The 26,717-nt window shown below is 48.6% G+C and overlaps 1 protein-coding gene across 3 annotated transcripts in view; it reads left to right on the top strand.

The window, feature by feature from the left end:
* The window catches only part of LOC308459104 (tubulin delta chain-like), a 28,004-nt gene extending 1,537 nt beyond the window's left edge, over nucleotides 1-26,467 (top strand). For 2 of the 3 annotated variants that reach the window (XM_080974214.1, XM_080974215.1), the window contains exons 3-12: nucleotides 3,036-3,138; nucleotides 5,147-5,242; nucleotides 6,415-6,476; nucleotides 9,228-9,365; nucleotides 11,920-12,061; nucleotides 14,992-15,171; nucleotides 16,419-16,514; nucleotides 19,533-19,608; nucleotides 22,489-22,630; nucleotides 23,385-26,467. In XM_080974214.1, coding sequence (XP_080830340.1) covers nucleotides 3,041-3,138; nucleotides 5,147-5,242; nucleotides 6,415-6,476; nucleotides 9,228-9,365; nucleotides 11,920-12,061; nucleotides 14,992-15,171; nucleotides 16,419-16,514; nucleotides 19,533-19,608; nucleotides 22,489-22,630; nucleotides 23,385-23,611 — 1,257 coding nt within the window. In that variant the 5' untranslated portion in view covers nucleotides 3,036-3,040 and the 3' untranslated portion in view covers nucleotides 23,612-26,467. The remainder of the gene's footprint in view (nucleotides 1-3,035; nucleotides 3,139-5,146; nucleotides 5,243-6,414; nucleotides 6,477-9,227; nucleotides 9,366-11,919; nucleotides 12,062-14,991; nucleotides 15,172-16,418; nucleotides 16,515-19,532; nucleotides 19,609-22,488; nucleotides 22,631-23,384) is intronic. The other variant, XM_080974216.1, reaches the window with a different exon arrangement.
* Nucleotides 26,468-26,717: the final 250 nt, after the last annotated feature.

The raw sequence follows: 26,717 nt of genomic DNA, 5'->3' as shown, positions 1-26,717 counted from the left end.
CTGTTTTTTAAAAACCGGATGGGATATTGAGAGATGTCAAAGACCCCTCTGCCTGGAGAGCCAGAAATAGACCATTTTGTGCTAGAGTGTCCAGGGGGTCTGATTTGGGGCAGGACGCTTTTGCTGTTGGCATACAAAAAGGAGCAGTAATATTGCTTAGATGCAGGCAATATTGCTTAGATGCTTAATTTATTTCAGGATCTTTGCAACTGTTCCCGGGACCCCATTCAAAGCAGTTGGCCTATTCACATACAGTGATTCCTTTTATGCCTCTAGCTATTCATCTCCCATTCACCTGGAAGAGGCCTCCTTGTTGCTTTCTGATGGGGAGCCTGCTAAAACAAACATCTTTCTTTTGTGATTCAGTGTCCCTGGTAAGCATTAATCCACCTGGAATAGCTGGCTCTGCGCCATCAGTTTATGCTGATGAGAACATAGCCTTACCAGTGAGACTAGCCGCCTGCCTTGGTGGCTTTTCACAGAAGAGTAAGCAGTAAACCCAAGCCTGCTTCCAAGGGCACCACCGTGGCAGAATAGAACATGGTTTTAATAATTATTTAAGCTGTGTAATCCATTTTGTTCTGTTTTATGTATTTTACCTTTGGCTAGACAAAATACATAACATTTTATTCCATACCCTGGCAGAACCGATCCTAGCCTGTATGAAATGAATATTTGCAAAAGGATACCTGCATGGAACATCATTGAAGGTTTTCTTGTAAACAAAAATCTTCCCTTTTCCCCTTATGGGGTATCCAAGAGCCCATGGAGTTCAGGATCAGGTTTAAGGTGCTGGTTTTAACCTTTAAAGCCCTATACAGCCTAGGACCCTTGTACCTACGGGACTGCCTCTCCTGGTATGTCCCACGGAGGACCTTACGGTCTTCAAACAGAAACATCTTGGAGGTCCCGGGCCACAGGGAGGTTAGGCTGGCCTCAACCAGAGCCAGGGCTTTTTCAGCCGTGGCCCCGATCTGGTAGAACGCTCTGTCACAAGAGACTGGGCCCTGCAGAACTTGACATCTTTCCGCAGGGCCTGCAAGACAGACCAATTCCACCAGGCCTTTGGCCAGGGCACAGCCTGACCCCCTCCTTTGGCAATCCTCACAGAACTCTAGCCCAGTGGTTGCGATTAATCTGGTTTGAACTGATTTTATAATGGAACGATTTTAGAATGTTGTATATTTTACTGTTGTTAGCCACTCTGAGCCCAGCTTCGGCTGGGGAGGGCGGGATATAAATAAAAAATTTATTATTATTATTTATTATATAGAGTGCTTACATAGGTTCCCTATTGGTAGGAGAAAATAACAGAGGCCAACCAGAGAATATTGAGAAGCAAAGCAGCTAGGAAGCCTGATCTTTATTGATCTGTTGCAACAGGGTGCTCCCCTCACACGCAGGAAAGGAGGAGGAACCCAGAACAATGGCGCGCAAGGCCTTATAAAGACTTTTGAGATTGCCACCCTGGAGATCCAGACCACCCCCAGAAACATCATACATACATCACAGAAAAGGTGGTCTACATCAGAACTCTGAGTGACTTGTTTATCTCGTCTGACAGATTACCTATTTAATGGTCACTTGATTGGATCGCCTGCTTACTTGATTGGATACTCTGGGGAGCCTGGCCAGTCTTTTGTAATGATAAATACTTAGTAATGATAAATACTTAGTTCCTAAGTCAGGTCACAGGCTCACCTTATTCAAACACAGACATACCCTTAAGACAGGATTTGTGAAGAAAAAGACATTGGGGAGGCTTTTCCATTTTCCTTGGCCTTGCAGAGAAAACATTTGGTCAGTTTGGAAATCATCAGTGGTTCTAGGTCGGTCTTCCTGTGCTGATCTATGTACATGCTTGGTTGGCACACTTATGAACATTTAATATATATCTAAGACCTCAAAATTCCCATCACAGAAGTGAGGGGCAGATGGGGCTCATCAACCTGGGAAAGTAGCCCGTGTAGGAGAAGGAAAGCATAATACGGCAGATGTTATCATTTGGAGGACATCTAAAGGAAAGTCATCATCTAAAGTTCCATCCAGCATTGTACGGATGTTATTGGCCCAGAGATGGAAAGAAGATAGAGTTCCAACCAGAGAAGAATTCCAGACCAACTATGCCGAAATGGCAAAAATGACAGGAAAGATCAGAAATCAGGAAGGCCAAATCTTTATCAAGGATTGGAATAACTTTATGACATATCTTAGAGACCACTGCAAACAGCTAAAATCATTAGCAGGAATACAATAACATTTGTAAAGTAACATGGACTTTGGATACTATGGATATGTAATAGATAGATTACAGTAAAAGATGGAGGAATAAAATTTGGAAATGGAACTCGGGGAGGGAGGGAGGAAGGTCTGACGGTTTGAGAGAACCTTTAGTTTTTTCTTTTTGGAATTGTTACGTTTGTTGTGTACAATCATTACGTAAAGCTAAATAAATTTTTTTTTACATACAGTGGTGTGTTGTTTTGAGTCTGGGATCCGTTCCGGAGCCCTGGACGCTTGACGAAAGCTCTGCTCTGTGCGCGGAGCGGTTTGCACCCGGAAGTAACCCATTCTGGTACTTCTGGGTTTGCCGCAGACATTCGCCGAAATGCACTGTTAATGAGGCGGACGTTTGCGGAGGTATTAGTGTATTTGGAACGGAGTCCCTAAAATGGTTGTATGCCACCTTTCTGCAAATCCTGCGACCAAGCAGGTGGCAAACATCTTGCTCTGCTTTCCTCTGGGCTTCATCAGCGAGGCCGAGAAGGGGTCTTGTCGTCTGGGCAGCCCAGGACCTCCAGACACACTGCCCAGGCTTGTGGTCCGGGGAGCTTACTTAAGTACTTCCAACACAGTGGTTTGACTTCACCCCCTCAGGCACACTCCAATGTCACTCGAGACAGACCCATGCCAGCGACAGAAGATAGCCATTCAACATCACCTGCTTTTATCATGTCCAGAGACTCAATTAACATCTTCCCCTGTTCTGAGGTCCTGTGTCTAACACTGGTATGTTGTTGTCTTTACTCTTCCAGGAACCATGTCTGCTGTGTGGCTACAGATTGGACAGTGTGGCAACCAGATTGGGCAGGAATGGTGGCAAATCGTTACCGGCACAAGTAACCGAGAAGCTGACATGTACGTCTGTTAGAAAAGCTTGCTGGATCAGACCACAGGCTTATAGTTGGGCCTCCAGTCTTTCATGACTTTTTCATTCATACATATGTATATGTATGTGTGTGTGTGTGTATGTGTATATATATATACACATATACATATACACACACACACATATATATATATATGTGTGTGTGTGTGTGTGTGTATATGTATATGTGTATATACACATATATATACACATACATATACATATATATATGTATATATATATATACACACACACATATACATATACATACATATATATATATATATATATATATATATACACACACACACACACATACACACACACACAAAAATTCCACAAATCATATAACATATTTTCTTATCTTACACAATATTTTGGACTTCCATCAACCACATCAACCACATTTCAGTCTTTATCACTTTATCTGCATTTCATTAATTTCACTATTACTTTTAATAGTCCTTCACTAATAATTCTCTTCATACTTTCTTCTGTAATATTTCGCATAGTCCTCCTGACAAAACTTCTTGCAGTCCGACTAGCGTAATCTGTTGATTACAATTGCTTTTCAAATAATTCACATCTTTACTCCAGTCCTCTGAGAATCTCCGATCTCGCAGGTTTCGAATCCTTCCTGTCATCTTATCTGATTCTGCATAGTCCATTAATTTCGTCTGCCATCCTTCTTTCATCGGTAGTTCTTCTTGTTTCCATTTCTGTGCCAATAGTACTCTTGCTGCCATTGTTGCATATAAAAACAGTTGATTATCCTGTCTATTAATATCCTCCTCTCGTGACTTTTCTTGCCGGGTCGTTGTAAGGGTTTCAGTTAGTTGATACATGTGAAGAACTTTGAATGCTTGGGAGTAGTTTATAATCGTTACGTTTCTGTAGTAATCATAGTTGTATCATCTAGGCCCAGGCAAAAACATGGCCACCTCCTTTTTCCCTGGGTGGACAGGAAAAAATACGTCAGTCAATTCCTCTGTCTTTTTAAAAGGCTTCAAATCAGAGACAGACCTTTGTCCTCACCCCTCAAGTATGTCTCAGTAGCTGAGCCAGGAGGAAGAAATACAGAGCTCTGGGTTTAATTTTGAATATAATGATGCGGGGAGGGATGCAATTCTTAATTTCTTGGCTGGAACTCCTTCTAGAGCTGTTCTGAAAAGCAATGGGCTTCTCAAAACAAGAAATGGTGAAAGCCATCTAACCCAAGGACTAGGATCCGGTGGCAATCTGCCGCTTGACTCCAGATCCCATCATCCCCAGCCAGCAGGGCCAGCGGTGAGAGGTGATGGGAGTTGTGATCCCAGCCACATCTGGAGGATCACAGGCTCACCATTCCTTAAGCAACTCACATTTTTGGGGCGTGTTGTCAGTGACAAAAAGCCATCACTTACTACATTGCATTGAGTTTAAACAGACTTTGCACTGATCGTTTTGCATAGAGGGATGTCTCCAAAGTTCTGGAATCACTCCATAATTCATAAAGGGTTAAGGGGACCCCTGACCATTAGGTCCAGTTGTGACCGACTCTGGGGTTGCGGCGCTCATCTCGCTTTATTGGCCGAGGGAGCCGGCGTACAGCTTCCGGGTCATGTGGCCAGCATGACTAAGCCGCTTCTGGCGAACCAGAGCAGCGCACGGAAACCCCGTTTACCTTCCCTCCGGAGCGGTACCTATTTATCTACTTGCACTGGTATGCTTTCAAACTGCTAGGTTGGCAGGAGCAGGGACCGAGCAATGGGAGCTCACCCCATCGTGGGGATTCGAACCGCCGACCTTCTGATCGGCAAGTCCTGGGCTCTGTGGTTTAACCCACAGTGCCACCCGCGTCCCTCCAGGATTAATAGAATCATATAATTGTAGAGGTGGAAGGGCTCCCGACGATTGTCCAGTCCAGCCCCCTGCGATGCAGGAATTTCAACTAAAGCTGAGTGGAGCGAGGGTGTCTTGGGTCTTCCCTGATGTGAGCTGCTGCTGTGTCTCTTCCAGTTACCCGTTCTGCTCCCAGGATGGCCGTCTGAGTGCCGTCTGTGTGGACAGTGAGCCCAAAGTGGTGAGGAAGCTGCAGAAACAAGTCAAAAGAGGGTAAGTGGCAGGGGGCTCCAGCTCTGCTGCCCTGCTTTCCTTGGAAGGCAACATAAAGAATCTCCAGGCCACTGTTAATAGATTTATTCGGGTAGTGGGTACAGTGGTGCCTCAGGTTAAGTACTTAATTCATTCCAGAGGTCCGTTCTTAACCTGAAACTGTTTGTAACCTGAAGACCACTTTAACTAATGGGGCCTCCTGCTGCCGCAGCGCGATTTCTGTTCTCATCCTGAAGCAAAGTTCTTAACCTGAAGCACTATTTCTGGGTTAGTGGAGTCTGTAACCTGAAGCGTATGTAACCTAAGGTACCACTGTATTCCATGGAGACGGGGAAGTATACAAGAGGGGATGAGCCTTCTGTGAGATTGCATAGTCAAGAGAGGCTCGGAAGCTTTCAGTGTCTGCTGAAATCTCAGAAGCCAGGGTGGGTCAGCGGGATTTCCAGTGGTGAAAGGTTGCCCAAAGGCTAAAAGGTAAAGGGTCCATTAGGTCCAGTCGTGGCCAACTCCGGGGTTGCGGCGCTCATCTCGCTTTACTGGCCGAGGGAGCCGTCGTACAGCTTCCGGGTCATGTGGCCAACATGACTAAGCCGCTTCTGGAGAACCAGAGCAGCGCACAGAAACCCCGTTTACCTTCCCACCAGAGCGGTACCTATTTATCTACTTGCACTTTGACGTGCTTTCGAACTGCTAGGTTGGCAGCAGCAGGGACCGAGCAACGGGAGCTCACCCCGTTGTGGGGATTCGAACTGCTGACCTTCTGATTGGCAAGCCCAAGAGGCTCAGTGGTTTAGATCACAACACCACCCACGTCCCATTTAGCCAGAAGGCTAAATTGTGCAAAATAAGCTTTATATGCATATTCGGTTGGTTCAGATTGCAGAAATCCACTTTCTTGGGGAAAACTTCGTATACAGGTGATGACCAGTTTAGGTGCATCCAGTTGACATATTATCCCTTTTGAAACTGGAAGAAGGTAGAAACGGGGGTGGGGGTGACACAGTGCACTTATATGCGCTACACCGAAGCGCTCAGGGGCCAGGAACAGAAACCCCACACGAAACATATTTTTATTTTATTGCTTTAGTGCACGGAGACCCGAATAAAGTCTCTGACAGTTTCATCATTATCATCATCATTCTTCCTTTCTCCTCCCCCCACCCCAAAACCAGGTTATTCAGAGAGTCCAATCTCATCATGGGGAAGCAGGGACGAGGCAGCAACTGGGCTTATGGTAAGAGCCCCAGAGTTCTCCCTTGTAACGATACTAATAATAATAATAATTTATTATTTGTACCCTGCCCATATGGCTGGGTTTCCCTAGCCACTCTGGGAGGATTCCACAGAGACCAAAAATACACTAAAATGTCACACATTAAAAACTTCCCTGAACAGGGCTGCCTTAAGATGTCTTCTGAATGTCAGGCAGTTGTTTATCGCTTTGACATCTGGTGGGAGGGCGTTCCACAGGGCGGGCACCACTACTGAGAAGGCCCTCTGCCTGGTTCCCTGTAACTTGGCTTCTCGCAGGGAGGGAACCGCCAGAAGGCCCTCAGCGCTGGACCTCAGTGTCCGGGCAGAACGATGGGGGTGGAGACGCTCCTTCAAGTATACTGGGCCTTTGAGGCCATTTAGGGCTTTTAAGGTCAGCACCAACACTTTGAATTGTGCTCGGAAACGTACTGGGAGGCAATGTAGGTCTTTCAAGACCGGTGTTATGTGGTCTTGGCGGCCGCCCCCAGTCACCAGTCTAGCTGCCGCATTCTGGATTAGTTGTAGTTTCCGGGTCACCTTCAAAGGGAGCCCCACATAGAGCGCATTGCAGTAGTCCAAGCCCCATCATCACGCCGCTCAATGCTGGAGTTACCTTTTTATTAGCAAGAACATCTGCACAGGCTTGGCTGAGTGTCAGGCCTCGTGAACACAGAGGATCATCCCCAATAGGTCTTGACCCATGGATCACTTGCCACGACAGAAGGTCCCCACCTCTCCACAGTCGTCTTAAGCTCCCTCCTTTCCAGGGTTTTCCCCAAGCAATCCGGAGTCAGCGCCTGCATGCAACCAACCTTTGCTCTGCCCTTTTCAGACCTCTTCTGGTTCTGGGAGATAAGCAGGGAGAGGAGCTTGTCACAGCGGAAGGGCTTCTTCAACAGCCTGACTCATCTCAGCCTCTTGGCTTCCTTCCTCTCCTGCTTCTGCCTCCGATTCTGGACTTTTCTCTGCCACAGACTCTCCCTGCTCACTAGGCTCTGTTGCTTCCAACACCTCCTCTTCCCAGTCTTCTCCCACTGAAAGCTCATCGTCATCCCATCACCACTCCCTGGGCTCTCAGCTCTCTTCCCTTGGGGGCTCCACAGCCCGATCCCCCCCCCCCATTCCTCTGGAAAGCTCCTAAGAATGGAAAGACAGGGGAAGAGAGCCAATATATATGGAGGGAAATGGCGTGTCCAGTCTGAAACTTCTGAAACGTGGAGAAACCAAAGCGTGGCTCCTGCGGCCAATCGGAAGCCGTGGAAGCCTGGTCAAATAATAATAATAATAATAATAATAATAATAATAACAATAATTTATTTATATCCCTCCCTCCCCAGCCGAAGCCGGGCTCAGAGTGGCTAACAAAAGTAAAGTAATACAGCATTCTGAAATCAATTCATTCTAAAATCAGTTCAAAATCAAATTAATGGCAACCATTGGACTAGAGTTCTGTGAGGATTACCAAAGGAGGGGGTCAGGCTGTGCCTTGGACAAAGGCCTGGTGGAACAGCTCTGTCTTGAAGGCCCTCTGGAAAGATGTCCGGTTCCACCAGATTGGGGCCACGGCTGAAAAAGCCCTGGCTCTGGTCAAGACCAGACCATAAGACACACCTAGTTTTTGGAGGAGGAAAACAAGAAAAAAATATTCTGGGATAGCTGCGCAGCCTGCATTCGCTCCATAAGACGCGCACACATTTCCCCTTACTTTTTAGGAGGGGGAAAGTGCGTCTTATAGAGCGAAAAATACAGTATATAAAATAAGTAGGGATTTATGCTGTGCAAAATGAACCATGGAAAGACGAAGGGAAGTCAGTGATATTTTAAGGTTGTTTAAGTGAATGCAGTGGTACCTCTGGTTGCGAACGGGTCCGTTCTGGAGGCCCATTCGCAACATGAAAAGAGCGCAACCTGCAGCGGCGCGTCTGCACATGCGCGGGTTGCATTTCGGCGTGTCTGTGCATGCGCGTAACGTCATTTTGCGTGTCTGCGCATGCGCGAGCGGCAAAACCTGGAAGTAACCCTTTCCGGTACTTCCGTGTCGCCGCGGGACGTAACCTGAAAGAACGTTACATGAAGCAAACGTAACGTGGTATGACTGTATTCTAAAATGTGAAACAGAAATTTACCGTATTTTTCGCACCATAGGATGCACCGGACAATAGGACGCACTTTGTTTTAGAGGGGGGAGAACAAGCAAAAAAAATTCTCCCCCTCTCTGCCGAGCGCCCCTTCAACGAAGCGGCAGGAGGCGCTGCGCAGAGAGGGGGAGAACTTTCCCCCTCTTGTTTTCCCGCTCTAAAAACAAGGTGCCGTTTAGGGTGCGTTCAGGCGGCTACCTTGGAAGCCTGGAGAGCGAGAGGGGTCGGTGTGCACTGACCCCTCTCGCTCTCCAGGCTTCAGATTCCTTTCGACCTGCTCTTTGGGGCTGGCGGGGGGAAGCCCGCCACCAGCTCCAAAGAGCAGGTCAGGGAGCAGCGGAAAGGCGCAGCGGAGAGGCTCCTGCCATAGCCACGCGTCACCTCTCCAGCCGGGAGAGGGTCGCGGGGCTATGGCGTCTTCGCTCCATAGGACGCACACACATTTCCCCTTCATTTTTGAAGGGGAAAAATGCGTCCTATAGAGCGAAAAATACGGTAATTAAAATTATAAATAAAAGCAGGGACCCTCCTGCCCTGTTGCTTGTCTCCAGCAGCTGTTCTCACTTGGTGTCTGTACCTTTTGTGGTTCACAGGTTATCACGGCATCTGTGCAGAGAGCGAGCAGAGCTTGTGCAGTCGGACAATGGAGAGTCTGCGGAAAGAGGCAGAGAAAAGGGATTTCTACGGTGGGACTGTGATGTTCCACAGCCTCAGCGGGGGCACAGGAGCTGGTGAGGACGTTGTTTGAATGAAAGTTATTTTCCCCTCCCCTGACTACGGCCACAGCCACGCAATGCATTTCACTCAAAGAATCCCGGAAACCGTGGTTTGCACCGCACGGCACTACGCTTCCCAGCACCTGCGGTGAGCTACAGTTTCCAGTATTCTCTGGGGTAAGCCATGTGCTTTTAAAGGCATGGTGTGGGCTGCCTCTGAAGATGGTTCATAATAATCAACAACAAGAAGAAGAAGGTCCATAAATAGCAACACCCTAGTGGTCCCGGGCCCTAAGGAAGTCAGATTATCCTCAACCAGAGCCAGGGCCTTTTTAGTGATGGCTCCGGCCTGGTGGATCGCTCTGTCTCGTGAGACCAGGGCCCTGCGGGATCTGATTTCTTTGCACAAGGCATGTAAGACAGAGTTGTTCTGCCTGGCCTTTGGCTTGGAATCAGTTTGATTCCCTCCCCCTCTTCTTTTTTCCATTCTCCTTCTGTGATGGAACTCCTATTTGGGGACTTCCCTGGCTTTTTTATGGCCCACATAGGACCAGTCTGGATAGTTGGCCTTGGTGAAGACTTGACGTTTTCATCCCTCAAAAAGGTTTTGATTTGAGTTCCTACTGAAATGAGGCTGCATTTTTATGTTGTATTTTAATCTTGTTTTTAAGTTGTATTTCAATCAATTGTTTTTATACCGGTGTTAGCTGCCCTGAGCCCAGTCTTGGCTGGGGAGGGCGGGGGTATAAATAAAATTTAATAATGATAATAACAATAAATTTATTATCTATACCCTGCCTACCTGGCTGGGTTTCCCCAGCCACTCTGGGCGGCTCCCAACAGAATATTAAAAACACGATAAAACACCAAACATTAAAAACTCCACTAAACAGGGTTGCCTTCAGCCAGCGCAGAATTCAGCAGCCAGGTTGCTCACCAGGACAAGGCAGTTTGCACATCTTGCACCGATCCTGGTCCAACTGCACTGGCTGCCAGTTAGCTTCTGGCCTTAATCCAAAGTGCTGGTTTTGACCTGTAAAGCCTTAAACAGCTCAGGACGGCAATACCTCAAGGACCGCTTCTTCCCATATGAACCACCCTGGACCCTGAGATCACCTTCTGAGGCCCTCCTTCGTGTACCACCTCCTCAAGAGGTCCAGAGGGTGGCAACACGAGAATGGGGCCTTTTCTGCAGTGGCTCCCCGTTTGTGGGATATTCTCCCCAGGGAAGTTCGCCTGGCACCTTCATTATGCATATTTAGGCACCAGGCGAAAACTTTCCTCTTCAACAAGGCCTTTGGCCAGTTAATATTATAATAATAATAATTACATCGCAATGTCCAGACGGACATTGCTGAAACATCTCTTAGCTTGGGGCAAATGGCTAAAATGTTTTAAATGGTTTTAATTGTGGTTCCTCTGTTTTGTTTTCGTCAGGCTGGGCTTTTGGGGTTGCGGTTATTTTAATTTGGCTATAAAAATAAACTATTACTGCTATTGGTTTCTATCAATTTATTGGTTGGTTGGTTGGTTTGTTGCTCGTATAGGATATTCTGGTTTTTTTAATGCTTGTCGTTTTGGTGTGTTTTTATATATGCTGTAAGCCGCCTAGAGTGGCTGGGGAAGCCCAGCCAGATGGGCGAGATATACTTATTATTATTATTATTATTATTATTTATTTAAAATAGTTTTATTAGCAATTTCAACATAACAACTTATCCAAACATATCATATTCATTATTTCCACCCCTTCCCACCCCTCAAACCCTCCCTCCCCTCCCCAGAGACTTCCCTCAGCTCCTCTCTCTGATTTCTCAACACATATTATTCTCTGCATGTTGTAAAATTATGCTGATCCTTACATTATCTATCTGTGGGACGTGGATGGTGCTGTGGGTTAAACCACAGAGCCTAGGACTTGCCAATCGGAAGGTTGGCGGTTCGAATCCCTGCGACAGGGTGAGCTCCTGTTGCAGGGTCCCTGCAACCTGCCAACCTAGCAGTTTGAAAGCACGAAGTGCAAGTAGATAAATAGGTACCACTCCGGTGGGAAGGTAAATGGCGTTTCCGTGTGCTGCTCTGGTTCGCCAGAAGCGGTTTAGTCATGCTGGCCACGTGACCCGGAAGCTGTCTGCGGACAAATGCCGGCTCCCTTGACCTATAGAGTGAGCAACCCCAGAGTTATCTGCAACTGGACCTAACAGTCAGGGGTACCTTTACCTTTGCCTTACATTATCTATCTACCATCTTATCAATCAATAAATTTGCGTATGTTTATTCAAAACCTGCCAAGGAGTCCAATTCATTTTGTTGTCTTTTCAAGGAATTTGTAAAAAGTTCCCATTCTTCTTTGAAGTCACAGTTGTCCTTATCTGACAATTTGTATGTCAATTTAGCCAGTTCTGCATGATACATCAGTTTCTCTTGCCACTGTTCTTTTGTCAGGATTTCCTCATTCTTATACAGATGATGATGATGATGATTGATTAGCAGTGATAATAATGGCAATTCCTTCTTTCCCTGCTATTAAGCAAGGCTAATCTGTTTGTGTTGGGCTCTTCTCCCCTAGGGCTGAGTTCCCGGTTGTGCGAAGCCATTCGAGAAGAGTACCCCCTCGGCCACATCCTGTCGGTCTCGGTGGCCCCGCACCAAACTGGTGAGAGCCCTCTGCAACACTACAACGCCCTGTTGTGCCTTTCTTGGCTCCAGAGGTGAGTAAAGGAAGATCTATCTCTTACAAGGCTTGGCAAGAAAAAAAGCATTGACACTGGAATATAGCTGACTGCAGATCTACTCAGGGTAGACAGGTCAGAATGAATGTGCCAGAGTTAGGCATTTCCACTTTATTTCAGTGGTTCTCCTCCAAGCATGGCAAGCATATTTTTTTAAAAAAACACCTTTATTGGAAGTTCAAAAAGTACCTAACTATATAACGATAGCTTTAGGTTGGAAAGAGAGAGAAAAATGGACAGTAGAGACATGGAATAGTTATTTGCTTGAACTTATTCAGTCGGACATTGTCGCAGTCATGTCACAGGAAACAACATGGAAGGTGAAGCCCACCACAATAAAGAACAGATGGAACCCCTATATTCAATGGATAAACACTACTGGAACAAAAGACATTTGGTGGAAACTAAAGACGCTATACCCGTGGCTGAGGATAATAGTTTGAACCCTTCCAATGGATATGGGGGTGGGAAGGGTGGGAAAGGAAAAAATTCTACAGGAAATTTAAAAATTGGAAGGAGATAATATAATGTATGTAAAAATCCCGAACTCGAATAAAACTGTTCCAAAAAACCAGCAAAAAAACCCCTAACTATATGTGCACCAGACATGGTGAGATCCGAACAATAAGGAGAAAGTGTTTGTACCAACACTTGACCAATGAGGAGTTTGTCAGCAAATGGCAGAAAACCATGGCTAGAAAAACCACCTCTATTGGTCTGGCACCCCCCCCCCCACTTTATTACCTGGGTTATGAAGGCACCCTAAAGACGTTAAAAGCAAAGATTATGGGATAATGCACATAGTGACTTGCGATCTCGATCACACACAGTCTGCAGTCCACTGGCAGTAGGAGTACAATATGGGCATGTCTTTAAGTTAACACCTTACATTAGAAACCTGACAGTACCAAATTATCGAAGGTTATTCACCAAAGCCAGACTAAATGTCTTTCCTTCTGCAGTGTTGGATGGCAGGTTGAGAGGAGTTCCCTACCAGGACAGACTTTGCTTGTATGCCCAAGACATCGAGTCTGTAAAACATATTTTGCTGCGCTGTGCGAAATACGAGCAAGCCAGGGCTGAACTGATACTACCCTTGCTGGTACCTTTCCTGGGAAAATCAGAGGCTCACTGTGTCAGGTTCCTATTGGAAGACCGGACAAACGCTAGAACATTAGCAGTGGTGAAGTTTTATTGGTGGTTGCAAGAACCAATGTTCCCTATCTTTAAGTCTGAACAAAATGCTTGTTTAACCTGGAGGCAGACTGTCTGAACTGTGTATTGCTTTGTAACGATTTGTTGGGTCTCTGGACCGTAATAAAGATTGATTGATTGAATAAGAATAGGTGACATCCTCAGGAGCGTCTGCAAAGGAGAAGGGATGGGGAAGAAATTCATAAACTAGTTCAGCTTCCCCCAAGGGGGTGCCCTCCAGGTATTTGGGACTACAGCTCCCATCAGCCCCAGTCCACAGTTAGAAGGAAGTCATCTATGCCTGCAGTGCTGGAATTTTAGTTCAAGAGTCCCTGGCAGTCAGCTAACCAACCTCTGTTTAAAAACTTCCAAGGAAAGAGACTCTACCACTCTCCAAGGGAGTCCATTGCACTGTCAAGCAGCTGTCGCTGTGTTATTAGAACATCTGGGAAATCTAGGACCCTCATACCTACAGGACCGCCTCTCCTGGTGTGTCCCACAGAGGATCTTACGGTCTTCAAACAAAAACATATTGGAGGTCCAGGGCCACAGGAGGGTTAGGCTGGCCTCAACCAGAGCCAGGGCTTTTTCGGCTGTGGCCCCGATCTGGTGGAATGCTCTGTCCCAAGAGACTAGGGCCCTGCGGGACTTGACATCTTTCCGCAGGGCCTGCAAGATGGAGCTGTTACGCCTGGCCTTTGGCCAAGGCACAGCCTTTGGTAATCCTCATAGAACTCTAGCCCAGTGGTTGCCATTAATTTGATTCTGAATTGATTTTAGAATGTATTTCAATTAATTGACGGTGGTTTTATGTAAACTGTGCTATTTTTACTGTTGTTAGCCGCTCTGAGCCCTGCTTTGGCTGGGGAGGGCGGGGTATAAATAAAAATTTATTATTATTATTATTATTATTATTATTATTATTATTATTATTACAATAGGTGCTCGGGTTGCGAATGTGATGCGTGCGGGAAGCACGTTCGCAACCCACAGCGTCCGCAACCCGCAGTGCCACATCTGCGCACGCGCAGGTTGCGATTCAACACTTCTGCGCATGCGCAAAGCGCGATTCGGCACTTCTGCGCATGCGCGACCGCCGAAACCCAGAAGTAACCCATTCCAGTACTTCCAGGTTTCGGCGCGTCTTTAACCTGAAGAAACGCAACCTGAAGCGTCTGTAACCCAAGGTATGACTGCATTATTATCTAGTCTATCAGAATATAGCCCTAGTGGCCTAATGGATAAGACCCTGGCCTCCTAAGCCAGGGATTGTGGGTTCGAGTCCCATCTGGGGTGGGGAAGAATTAGAAATTAGGACGCCGGTGGTTCTGTGGGTTGAACCACAGAGCCTAGGACTTGCCGATCAGAAGGTCGGCAGTTCGAATCCCTACGACAGGGTGAGCTCCCGTTGCTCAGTCCCTGCTCCTGCCAACCAGCAGTTCGAAAGCACCTCAAAGTGCAAGTAGATAAAAAGGTACCGCTCCGGCGGGAAGGTAAATGGCATTTCCGTGCACTGCTCTGGTTTCGCCAGAAGCGGCTTAGTCCTGCTGGCCACATGACCCAGAAGCTGTACGCCGGCTCCCTCGGCCAATAAAGCGAGATGAGCGCCGCAACCCCAGATTCGGCCACGACTGGACCTAATGGTCAGGGGTCCCTTTAACTTTACCTTTTAGTCTATCAGAAATGCCCCTGACCCTGCTTTGCCCTCCTCCCAGGTATGCGGATGGGGTCCTTCTGTTTCACAACGACGAGGTGCTAAAGCAGGCAGCCGCTCCCCTGGTGAGGAAGGACACACCTGAAGCCTCGTGCCAAGTCTCCTTCCCTTCTATGAATGCCTACCTCGCTTCCTGCCTCGCTGGGCTTCTCTGCCCACTAAAGATTTTCACATCGCAAAGGTGAGTCCGAGGCAGGCCCTGGGGAGAGGGGCTGGCTTTTGCTGTTTGATGCCCAGCCGGCCCTTGATTGAAGAGCCGTTCCATTGCATTCTCTTAAGAAGGGCCAAATGCTTTCTGCAGACGTCTGCGCTTGAGATAACCTTCCCCAGCCTATCACCCAACAGGTGTTCCGGACTACAACTCCCATCCTAAACGCCCTCTGCCCTTTATACCTGAAGGAGCGTCTCCATCCCCATCTTTCAGCCCGGACACGGAGGTCCAGTGCCGAGGGCCTTCTGGAGTTCCCTCCCTGCGAAAAGCCAAGTTACAGGGAACCAGGCAGAGGGCCTTCTTGGTGGTGGCACCCGCCCTGTGGAACACCCTCCCATCAGACGTCAAGGAAATAAACAGCTATCTGACTTTTAGGAAGACATCTGAAGGCAGCCCTGTTTAGGGAAGTTTTTAATGTTTGGTGTTTTTAATACAGTGGTACCTCGGGTTAAGAACTTAATTTGTTCCGGAGGTACGTTCTTAACCTGAGGTAGCACTTTAGCTAATGGGGCCTCCCACTGCCGCCGTGCCGCCGGAGCACGATTTCTGTTCTCATGCTGAAGCAAAGTTCTTAACCCGAGGTACAGTGGTACCTCTGGTTACGTACTTAATTCATTCCGGAGGTCCGTTCTTAACCTGAAACTGTTCTTAACCTGAAGCACCACTTTAGCTAATGGGGCCTGCCGCTGCGGCGCGATTTCTGTTCTCATCCTGAAGCAAAGTTCTTAACCTGAGGTACTATTTCTGGGTTAGCAGAGTCTGTAACCTGAAGCGTATGTAACCCAAGGTACCACTGTACTATTTCTGGGTTAGCAGAGTCTGGTGAGCAGAGTCTGTAACCTGAAGCGTCTGTAACCCGAGGTACCACTGGTTACAGACGCTTCAGGTTACAGACTCCGCTAACCCAGAAATAGTACCTCAGGTTAAGAACTTTGCTTCTGCATGAGAACATAAATCGCGCAGCGGCGGCAGTGGGAGGCCCCATTAGCTAAAGTGGTGCTTCAGGTTAAGAACAGTTTCAGGTTAAGTACGGACCTCCGGAACAAATTAAGTTATTAACCTGAGGTACCACTGTATTCTGTTGGGAAACCCAGCCAGATGGGCAGGGTATAAAATTATCATCATTATTATCCAGCCCCAAAATGGTTTGGGAGCCTCTGGAGCAGGTGTTGCCTGTTGTGTCTGCTCTTCTCAATGCTCTGTCCCTTGCTTTGCAGTGGGGTTAGCATGGGGATGGAGCCCTGGGAGCTGCTGAGAACCGTCTGCCCCATGCCTGCCTTCAAGTTCCTCCACACAGCTCAAGCCAGCACAAGGTAGGAGCAGGGGCCTCACTGGGAGGCTACAACTCGTTTCTGACCACAGTTCAAAGTGTTGGTGCTGACCTTGAAAGCCCTAAACGGCTTCGGTCCAGTATACCTGAAGGAGCGTCTCCACCCCCATCGTTCTGCCCGGACACTGAGGTCCAACTCCAAGAGCCTTCTGGCGGTTCCCTCCCCTAAGAGAAGCCAAGTTACAGGGAACCAGGCAGAGGGCCTTCTCGGTGGTGGCGCCCACCCTGTGGAACGCCCTCCCACCAGATGTCAAAGAGAAAAACAACTACCAGACTTTTAGAAGACATCTGAAGACAGCCCTGTTTAGGGAAGCTTTTAATGCTTAATATGTTATTGTATTTTAGTGTTTTGTTGGAAGCCGCCCAGAGTGGCTGGGGAAGCTCAGCCAGATGGGCGGGGTATAAATAATAAATTATTATTATTATTATTATTATTATTATTATTATTATTATTGTGTTGCTTGTTTTGCAGGGGGTGATACTAGATGACCCTGCATTGTAGGAGTTTGAACTAGTGGAGGAAAAGCCCTGTTGCCCTAGCACAGGCATAGGCAAACTCGGCCCTCCAGATCTTTTGGGACTACAATTCCCATCATCCCTGATCATTGGTTCTGTTAGCAAGGGATGATGGGAGTTGTAGTCCCAAAGAGCTGGGGGGTCAAGTCCGGGGATGCCTGCGGGAGCTAGAATGCCGAATCCAGGCCAAAGTCTTATTTTCATTAAAACAGCTCTATTTCAAACAAAGGTGTAGAGTGAAGTCTATATTTTCATACATAAAGTATGCCGCTCGGATGTTATTAGACCAAAGATGGAAGGAAGAGACAACCCCGACCAGAGAAGAATGGCAAACCAAGACGATGGTCTATTCCGAAATGGCAAAATTAACTGGGAAGCTCAGGAACCAAGATGACAAAAGCTTTAAAAAAGAACAGGAAAAAAATTATAGTTTACTTAGGAGACGACAGCATTAGCAGGATTTTAAACACTCTTGTAATGTAATGAAAAATTATGGACAATTTAGATGGACAAAAAACGAGATAACAAACTGATAAAGGGAAAGGGACCCCTGACCATTAGGTCCAGTTGTGGCCGACTCTGGGGTTGTGGAGCTCATCTCGCTTTACTGGCCGAGGGAGCCGGCATACAGCTTCCGGGTCATGTTTACCTTCCCGCCAGAGCGGTACCTATTTATCTACTTGCACTTGGACGTGCTTTCGAACTGCTAGGTTGGCAGGAGCAGGGACCGAGCAACGGGAGCTCACCCCGTCGCGGGGATTCGAACCGCCAGCCTTCTGATCGGCAAGTCCTAGGCTCTGTGGTTTAACCCACAGCGCCACCCGCATCCCAACAAACTGATAGGCAGTTATAAATGTTATTATTGGGGCCCATGGATGAGGTCGGAGTAAGTCACGAGATTCAGAGTAATCTCTGTGTATGGATTTTTGTGTTTTGTTTGTTGCATTTGTTTCTTATTCTTTTAAAACCAAATAAAATTATTTATATATATATTTTAATACATAAAAATAAAATAAAAATTCAATACATTGGTACCTCGGGTTAAGTACTTAATTCGTTCCGGAGGTCCGTACTTAAACCGAAACCGTTCTTAACCTGAAGCACCACTTTAGCTAATGGGGCCTCCCGCTGCCGCCGCGCCACCACTGCACAATTTCTGTTCTCATCTTGAAGCAAAGTTCTTAACCCGAGGCACTATTTCTGGGTTAGCAGAGTCTGTAACCGGAAGCATATGTAACCCAAAGTACCACTGTTGTACCAGAATATATAGTGCTGGCTGACCCAGTTTAACTGGTATATAGACAGTGGGATGGCTCAGTATGTAGAAGGTCCCAGGTTCTGTCCCCAATAGCACCTCCAAAATAGCATCTCCTTCTCCGAAACCCTGGAGGGCCACCTGTCAGCCTGTGTACTAGATGGGTCTGTGGTCTGGCTTGGTATAAGCAGCGCCCGTCATGGGCTGGTTAAGATGCAGAAGAATGGTGTAAGGCACCAGCTGGGGAACCCCCAAGGGGAACCCCAGGGAAAAAAGGCTCAGAGCAGCAGGGCTTGTTGCTGGGACAGAGATGAGTGGCCAGACTGGGAAAGGAGGTGTTGGAAGCTGAAGAGGCAACTGGGCTTAGTGAGCAGGGAGAGTCTGGGGCAGAGAGCAGTCCGGAGAGGGAGAGGAAGGGAGCCAAGAAGCAGAGATGAGGCTATGCGACAACGGCCGCGAGAGTTCTGGTAGCACAAGGATGGAAGACTGAAGAAACCCCAACTAAAGAATCATGGCAAGAAAATGGATGGACTATGCAGAACTGCAAAACTGACATACAAGCTACGGGACAAGGATAACTGTGACTTTAAGGATGAATGGGAACCCTTTACAAAGTATCTGAAGACGCAACAAAGCGAACTGGACTCCTTGGCTGGCTTTGAATAAACATTCACAAACTTTTTATTGATAATAATCAGCTAAATAGTTTGAGGATCTATAAAACTTTGTAACATGCAGAAAACAGCATTCTTAGAGAAACCAAAGACTGGAACTGAAGGAAGTCGGGGTGGGGGTGGGGTTGTGGGGGGGGGAGGGAGGAAAAATGGGGGGGGGGGAATAAGGATGATATGTTTTTGGATAATATGTCTTGTTATAATTTTGAATATTTTTTTTTTTTTTTAAAGAAGCAGAAGAAGCAGGATGAGGCAGGTTGCTGGGGAAGCAGGTTGCTGGGGGTCTCCCCCTCCTGCTGTGATCAGCTGCTATTGCCCCTGGTCTCCCAGAACCAGAAGAGGTATGAAGAGGGGGGAGCTAAGACAGGCAGGGCGATGGAGTCTCAGATTCCGGCGGGAAAGTGAGAAAGCAAGGGCCTTCAGTCCCCACAGGAGCTGTTTCGTTTCTTTGAAAAAAGAGTTAATTTCTCTGACACTGTTGTGAGCTATTGCTCCTTACCTTCCTCCATATGGGATTGCCTTTGTGGTGAGCGGGGCCTGCGTTCCATTTCCCCAGGGGGACGGTCTTTTGGGACAGCTTGGCGTCTTCCGTGCTGCAGCCGCTGCCTCGCCAGTCTCTGGATGGAAATCCCGTATCCTTTCACTAGGGGGGGAGTTAAATGAGTAACTTGGGCTTCTCTACCTCTGGGCGTTTGCCCCCGTGCAGGCTGCAGTGTAAAATTCAGAGGAAGAATCTCCTGCCTCGGATAACAGATCATACTAGGAATTGAGCTGGGATAGAAGGTCAGCAAACTTTTTCCGCAGGGGGCCGGTCCACTGTCCCTCAGACCTTGTTGGGGGCCGGACTATATTTTGAAGAAAAAATGAATGAATTCCTATGCCCCACAAATCACGCAGAGATGCATTTTAAATAAAAGCACGCATTCTACTCATGTAAAAACACCAGGCAGGCCCCACAAATCACCCAGGGATGCATTTTAAATAAAAGGACACATTCTACTCATGTAAAAACACGCTGATTCCCTGACCGTCCGCTGGCTGGATTGAGAAGGCGATTGGGCCGCATCCGGCCCCCGGGCCTTAGGTTGCCTGCCCATGGAACAAACTCGTTCGTAAAATCCAGCCCAAAGCGGAGTTTGGAAGGTAGTTTCAAAGAACAAATACAAGAGCGGGATTATTTGATTTAGCAAAGGAGGGGCAGACTCAGGAACAGAACTGAAGGACAGAGCTGCCCAGTTATTTCAAGTGCTTGATAAGCAATAATACCACCCCTTTTTAAGAAACCCGGTAATATCCTAAAGTCAGTTCCATTATCTCATTTATATCCTAAAGGTAAAGGTAAAGGAACCCCTGACCATTAGGTCCAGTTGTGACCGACTCTGGGGTTGTGGCGCTCATCTCGCTTTATTGGCCGAGGGAGCCGGCGTACAGCTTCCGGGTCATGTGGCCAGCAGGACTAAGCCGCTTCTGGCGAACCAGAGCAGCGCACGGAAACGCCGTTTACCTTCCTGCCGGAGCGGTACCTATTGATCTACTTGCAGTTTGACGTGCTTTCGAACTGCTAGGTTGGCAGGAGCAGGGACCGAGCAACGGGAGCTCAGTCCGTCGCAGGGATTCGAACCGCCGACCTTCTGATCCTTCTGATCGGCAAGTCCTAGGCTCTGTGGTTTAACCCACAGCGCCACCCGCGTCCCTTCATTTATATCCTGCCTTTCCTCAAAGGAGCTTAAAGGGGCACACATAGTCCCCCCCCCTCCATTTTACCCTGCCAATAAGCCTGCAAGGTTAGGTTCAGCTGTGTGTAAATGCGTGCCTCAAGGTCGCCACCTGGTAAGCTTTTTTGAAAAGCCAGGATTTGAACCCGGATCTCGTCAGCCCTAGATTGGCACTCTTACTTGGGGATGGGGAACCATTATCTGCTTGGGGTCGGTGTTACCTTCTGGGCAGCCTGGCGGTGGGCAGGATCAGAGGCAAAACTGGGCACAGCGGAAAATGCAAGTTTCCCTTTTGCACAGTAGGGTGGTTTCTCCAGACATTTCCAATCTCTTTGTCTCCATCCAGGTGAGCAAAAGGCTTTGCCAGAGATGAAGGACACATGCCAGTGTGATAGGAATTTTGAGGTCTTAGGTATATGTTAAAGTTTCATAAGTGTACCAACCAAGCACGTACATAGATCAGCACAGGAAGACCGACCTGGAACCATTTTGATTCCCAAACTGAGCAAATGTTTTCTCTGTAAGGTCAAAGTGGGAAACCTCCCCATTGTCTCTTTCCTCACAGATCCTGTCTTAAGGGCACATTTAAGATATGAATAGGGTGTGAGCCTGTGACCTGGCCCAGGAACTAAGTACAGTGGTGCCCAGCAAGACGAATGCCTCGCAAGACGGAAAACCCGCTAGACGAAAGGGTTTTCCGTTTTTGAGTTGCTTCGCAGGACAAATATCCCTATGGGCTTGCTTCGCAAGACGAAAATGTCTTGCGAGTCTTGAGATTTTTTTCCCACTTCCCCCCCCCCCTTTTTCTAAGCCGCTAAGCCGCTAATAGCCTTTTAGCAGCTAAGCCGATAAGCCTTTAATAGCCGCTAAACCGCTAATAGCGCTAAGCCGCTAATAGGGTTGCTTCGCAAGACGAAAAAACCGCTAGACGAAGACACTAGCGGAACGGATTAATTTCGTCTTGCGAGGCACCACTGTATTTATCATTACAAAAAACTGGTCAGGCTCCCCAGGAAATCCAATCAAGTAACCTGCCAGACAGGAGATAAACAACGACAGGAGAAAAACAACATTCAAATTTCTGTTTTAGACCGTCTTTTCTGTGATGTAGGTATGATGTATCTGGGGGGTGGTCTTAGGTTACACCCCTTCTGTGATGTATGTATGATGTATGGAGGAGTGGTCTTGAGCTCCAGTGCAGGGAATTAAAATGTCTATATAAGGCCTTGCGTGCAATTGTTCTAGGTTCCTCCTCCCTCCTTTGTGTGGTGAGTGAGGACCCTGTTGCAACAGATCAATAAAGATCAGGCTTACAAGCTGCTTTGCTTCTCAATATTCTCTGGTTGGCCTCTTTTATTTTCTCCTACCATTAGGGAACCTATGTAAGGACTCTATATGGGCTCTTGGATACCCCATAAGGGAAAAAGGGCAGATGTTGTTTACAACAGATGGCGACCACAAAGGGACATTTGGTTGCCCGGGTTCTGGGAGCGAGGAAGGACTGCTGATCCGAGAGTTGCATCCACCCCTAGGCCTGAGGTTCCCCACCCCTGCTCTAACCACTATTCCACACTGCTGTGGCAGGACGACGAGGGGCAGCAGCAACAACGAGGTTGACCCTTTTCGAAAACAGTCTGGCTGGATTTCCCTGTTCCTGCTCTGTTTAGCCGAAGGAATTCCTGCTCCCTCGGGAGCATCCGTGGATGCAAGTCCCGGGGAAGGGCACCAGGTGGGGCTGGGGTGGTGAGGGCTCTTCCATCTCCCTTGTGCTTTGGTCCTTAGCAGGCTTGCCGGCAGCACCAGAGCACAGCCGTGCTGGCTGTGGCTCGCGGCCCCCGGGAAGACGCCTTTCTCGCGAACCCCAGTTTGGTCCTGAGGAAGCTGAGGCAAGGCTACCGCTGCGTTTCGTGGAACCCCTTCGCTGCCACTTACTGGACCGGTCAGTCTCGCAAGCCCCTGGTTCTGGTTCTGCCCAGGACATTTATTATTATTGTTGTTGTTGTTGTTTAGTCATGTCCAGCTCTTCGTGACCCCCTGGACCAGAGCACGCCAGGCACTCCTGTCTTCCACTGCCTCCCGCAGTTTGGTCAAACTCATGCTGGTAGCTTCGAGAACACTGTCCCACCATCTCGTCCTCTGTCGTCCCCTTCTCCTTGTGCCCTCCATCTTTCCCAACATCAGGGTCTTTTCCAGGGAGTCTTCTCTTCTCATGAGGTGGCCAAAGTCTTGGAGCCTCAGCTTCAGGATCTGTCCTTCCAGTGAGCACTCAGGGCTGATTTCCTTCACAATGGAGAGGTTGGATCTTCTTGCAGTCCATGGGACTCTCAAGAGTCTCCTCCAGCACCAGAATTCAAAAGCATCCATTCTCCGGCGATCAGCCTTCTTTATGGCCCAGCTCTCACTTCCATACATCACTACTGGGAAAACCATAGCTTGAACTATACGGACCTTTGTCGGCAAGGTGATGTCTCTGCTTTTTAATATTATATCCAAGCACGATTAGTTTTAAAGGCCTGGCTGAATTATGATGCCAGGAGAATTTCCCTGGGAAGGCTGTTCCATGGGGTGGCAGTATCTTTGCATGCAACTCCCAAGACCTGCTGATGATGTGCTTTGGACATCTGCTGTAAATCTATATATTTTAGGCTGGCTCCAGAGCTTGTGCTAATTCACCACCTCTGTCCTCCCTCCAGATGCTGCCAGCCTCGTGGCTCCCGGCAGGCACAACTTGACCGTCTGTGCCAACCACAGCAGCTCAGCTGACCTCCTGCAGCGGGTGGAGCAGCGGGCGAGGGCCATGTACGAGAGCAACGCTTTCCTGCACTGGTACTGGAGGCACGGCTGCGAGGAAGGAGATTTTGAGCAGGCCTTTGAGACGGTGCGCTCCGTCCTGGGAGATTACAGCCACCTCGGGGAGTGAGCGTGACGGATGCAGGACCTCTAACAGACCACCTCGTAACACCCGGGAGGAGCAGGGCCCAAGGAAATATGGGGTGACTCTCGTTAAGAATGTGCCACCCCCCGCAATCCACACCCAAACACACCCCAGGGTCAGCATGGCTGCGTGACTGTGTAAAACAGGGTTTCCCAAACTTTGCTGTTTTGGGACTACAGTTCCCATCATCCCTGTCTACTGCTAGCTAGGGATGATGGGAGTTGTAGTCCAAAAACTGTGGGAGACCAACTTTGGGAAAGGACCTGACTCTGGCTTTCAAATGTATACCTGCAATCCCTTTTACAGGCACTCTGGCCCACCCAGGAATGCTTTTGGGAATGGTTCTCGTGGGAGAGTCAGAATGAGTCCTCTACCTAAAGTTCTCGGGGCACTTCCTGGACTTCAGCTCCCATGAGCCCCATTCAGCATGGCTTTTGGTCAAGGATGATGGGAGCTGCAGTCCGGCGACATCCGAAGGGCATCAGGAGCCTCATCCCTCTCTTTGAGCGAGGCCTGTCCATCAGGATCTCTAAAACCTAGTGCCCTGCCTGCTGACTTTCAGTGAAAGAAACACGTGTCCATCTGCGATGGGCTCCCAGATAGTGTCCCACCAACCAGCAGTGGTCTGTGAATGTCCATGCTGGAGAGTTTTAATTTTAATAAATTCCAAAGCATTTATCACAGTGCTGGACAGTTGCTATACAACAGGCAGGAGAATCATTAAGTGGTTCGCGAAGACCCTCAGTAACTTTCAAGTGGTCCGTGGAAGGTTTGGAAACCAGTGCTCTGTGCTTTAAAACATCCAGCAACGTCCCTTAGTTGGAGATCCGTAGTGTACATAGGGCAACCTTTGCCCCACGCCACCCCGGCACTCTCCAGATGTTTGCCACTGCAACTCCCAAAAGGCCAGTACGAAAGGGTGCACTGTGGGTGCCAGGGGGGACCTCTGTGGGTGAGGCCAGGCGCTATTTGGGGGAGCTCTGTTCTGATAGATGGGTACTGTCACGGAGCTGGCAGGGAAGGCTCTGGAGTTGAAGGAGGGGGAGAGAGAGGGGCCGGTAGAAGAGGCAGAAGTAAAAGAGGGTGGAGAGCAAGGGGAAGCCACTCAGGTGAAGTTAGCGGGCATCAGCACCTCTCTGCCAGCTCAGGCACTGTGCTGGTCCCGAGGGTTAACCGTGCGGCGAGGTCCGAGTCCAGTCTGAGGTTGAAGGTGCGGTATGGAGGCTGTCCATCAAAGCTGAAGCGGGATCCAAGGCAGGGAGTCGGGTGAGGTCAGGAACTCTGGCAGAAGAGCAGGGCAGGGTGCAGGCAGGAACAGGCTACCAACAATGTTGCTCCCGCAACCTGGGACTGGGGCTGGCTGGCTTTTATCTGCCCTGAGGCATAGGGCGGCCCCGGTCCACAGGTGACTCGCCTCTCCTGGCCTGGAGGCGAGCACTCCTCCTGGGGGAACTTAGTTCCCTCCGCCTCTCTGCCCTGAGCCTCTGCAGTTCAGGAGAGGCTGGAGGGTTACCAGACCCAGAGGCAACCTCAGCTTCTCCTGACGGGGCTGAGAGTGGAGCACCTGCAGGCAATGGGTCCTCCATCATCTCAGGGCCAGAGCAGACTCAGCTGGTGCCTGCACCTGAGGATCCAGCACAGGTGAGGACCCTTCAGGCTCAAGCCCCAGCCCTGGCTCAGCTGGTTCTGGAGGCGGGGAATCCTGTGCAGGCTGGGATTCTTCAGGTTCAGCACCCGAGTCCGAATCCCAGGCCATCACAGGCACGGAGGGAGAGGGAAGACCTGTTCTGTCAGCTCAGGACAGGAGGGGGTTAAAACACCGGGAACAACCATTTGGGATTGCCCAAGCTGATTTGCTGGAGGAGGAGCAGGAAGTTCCCTCTCCCAGGATCTGCTATGGATGATTCGGACGCTGGAAGTGATGCTCTGTACCTTGTAAATACCGTTTTTTTCTCTCTATAACACACAGATTTTTTCTCCTAAAAAGGAAGGGGAAATGTCTGTGCGTGTTATTGAGCGAATGTGTGGTCCCTGGAGCCGACTAGGGCGAGCACAGGAACAAAAATCAGGCAAAAATCAAATCACATGTCGGAGAAGGGAAACCTGAAAAGAGGAAGTTGCTGCTTTCCTGCATTCTGCCTCAGGGTCTTACTGCCCACCTGCTTGTGTTTCGTTGCTGTGTTTGCTCAAACGGAACAAAGAGCAGGCAAATCCCCTCCCCTCCAGGCAAGCAGAGGGGAAAGCAGAGCATCCTTCCTTCTAATTCCTCTCCCTGCTCCTCGCAGGCAGCCAGAAAACATGCAGGTGGGAGAGAGGGAGAGAGAGAGGGCTGGCTTGGGTGGGTGGGGGGACTTTTGCCTTTCTTTCCTCCCTCCCGTTAAATCCCTCTCCTGCATTCTTATGCTCCTTGTCCCTTCTGTGTTTTTCCTGCCCTCCCCACTTAAAATGTAGTTACAAAGCATGGATCCACATGGATCCTCAGGATCTCTGCATTGGGTCACCCCAAATTCACCATCAGATCACATAGCATGTCCATGGCTACAGCCTGCCCCCCAAAACTCACGCACCCACTGTTGCCTGGGGCCACAATGGCGCAAAAACGTGGTTACAAAGCATGAATCCACAGGGATTCTCAGGCTTTCTGCTTTGGGTCACCCCAAATTCACCATCAGATCACATGTCTGTGGCCACAGCATGAAGCACAAAAATGATACATCCACTGTTTCATTCAGAATTCCCCCCCCCCCCTTGTTTTCCTCCTCTAAAAACGATGTGCGTGTTATGGTCAGGTGCATGTTATAGAGCGAAAAATACAGTATGTACAATAAAGGCTGTAAAATACGTCTCTGATTGAGCAGAGGGATTTATTGTGAAGGGCTCAACAAACCCATCACAGGTGCAGAGAGAACCACGTGCAGAGGTGCTGCGGCGAAGGAAACTGCTTTCCCTGCCTGTCAGGGAACTGCCATCGGCTCAGGGGCGAGAGGGGAAAAGCCGAATGGACTACAGAGAGCCCCCAAAGATTGTGGGAAGCAGCACCTCCTCAGCAGAGGAGAGTAACCACGCCTCCAGTGCAGAGGAGCTTCAGGGC

Source organism: Podarcis pityusensis (assembly GCF_964106645.2).
Source record: "Podarcis pityusensis genome assembly, chromosome: 12".
Classification (NCBI taxonomy): domain Eukaryota; kingdom Metazoa; phylum Chordata; class Lepidosauria; order Squamata; family Lacertidae; genus Podarcis; species Podarcis pityusensis.
The sequence above is the reverse complement of the archived record's forward strand: the minus strand, read 5'-3'. Positions and strand labels throughout refer to the sequence as shown.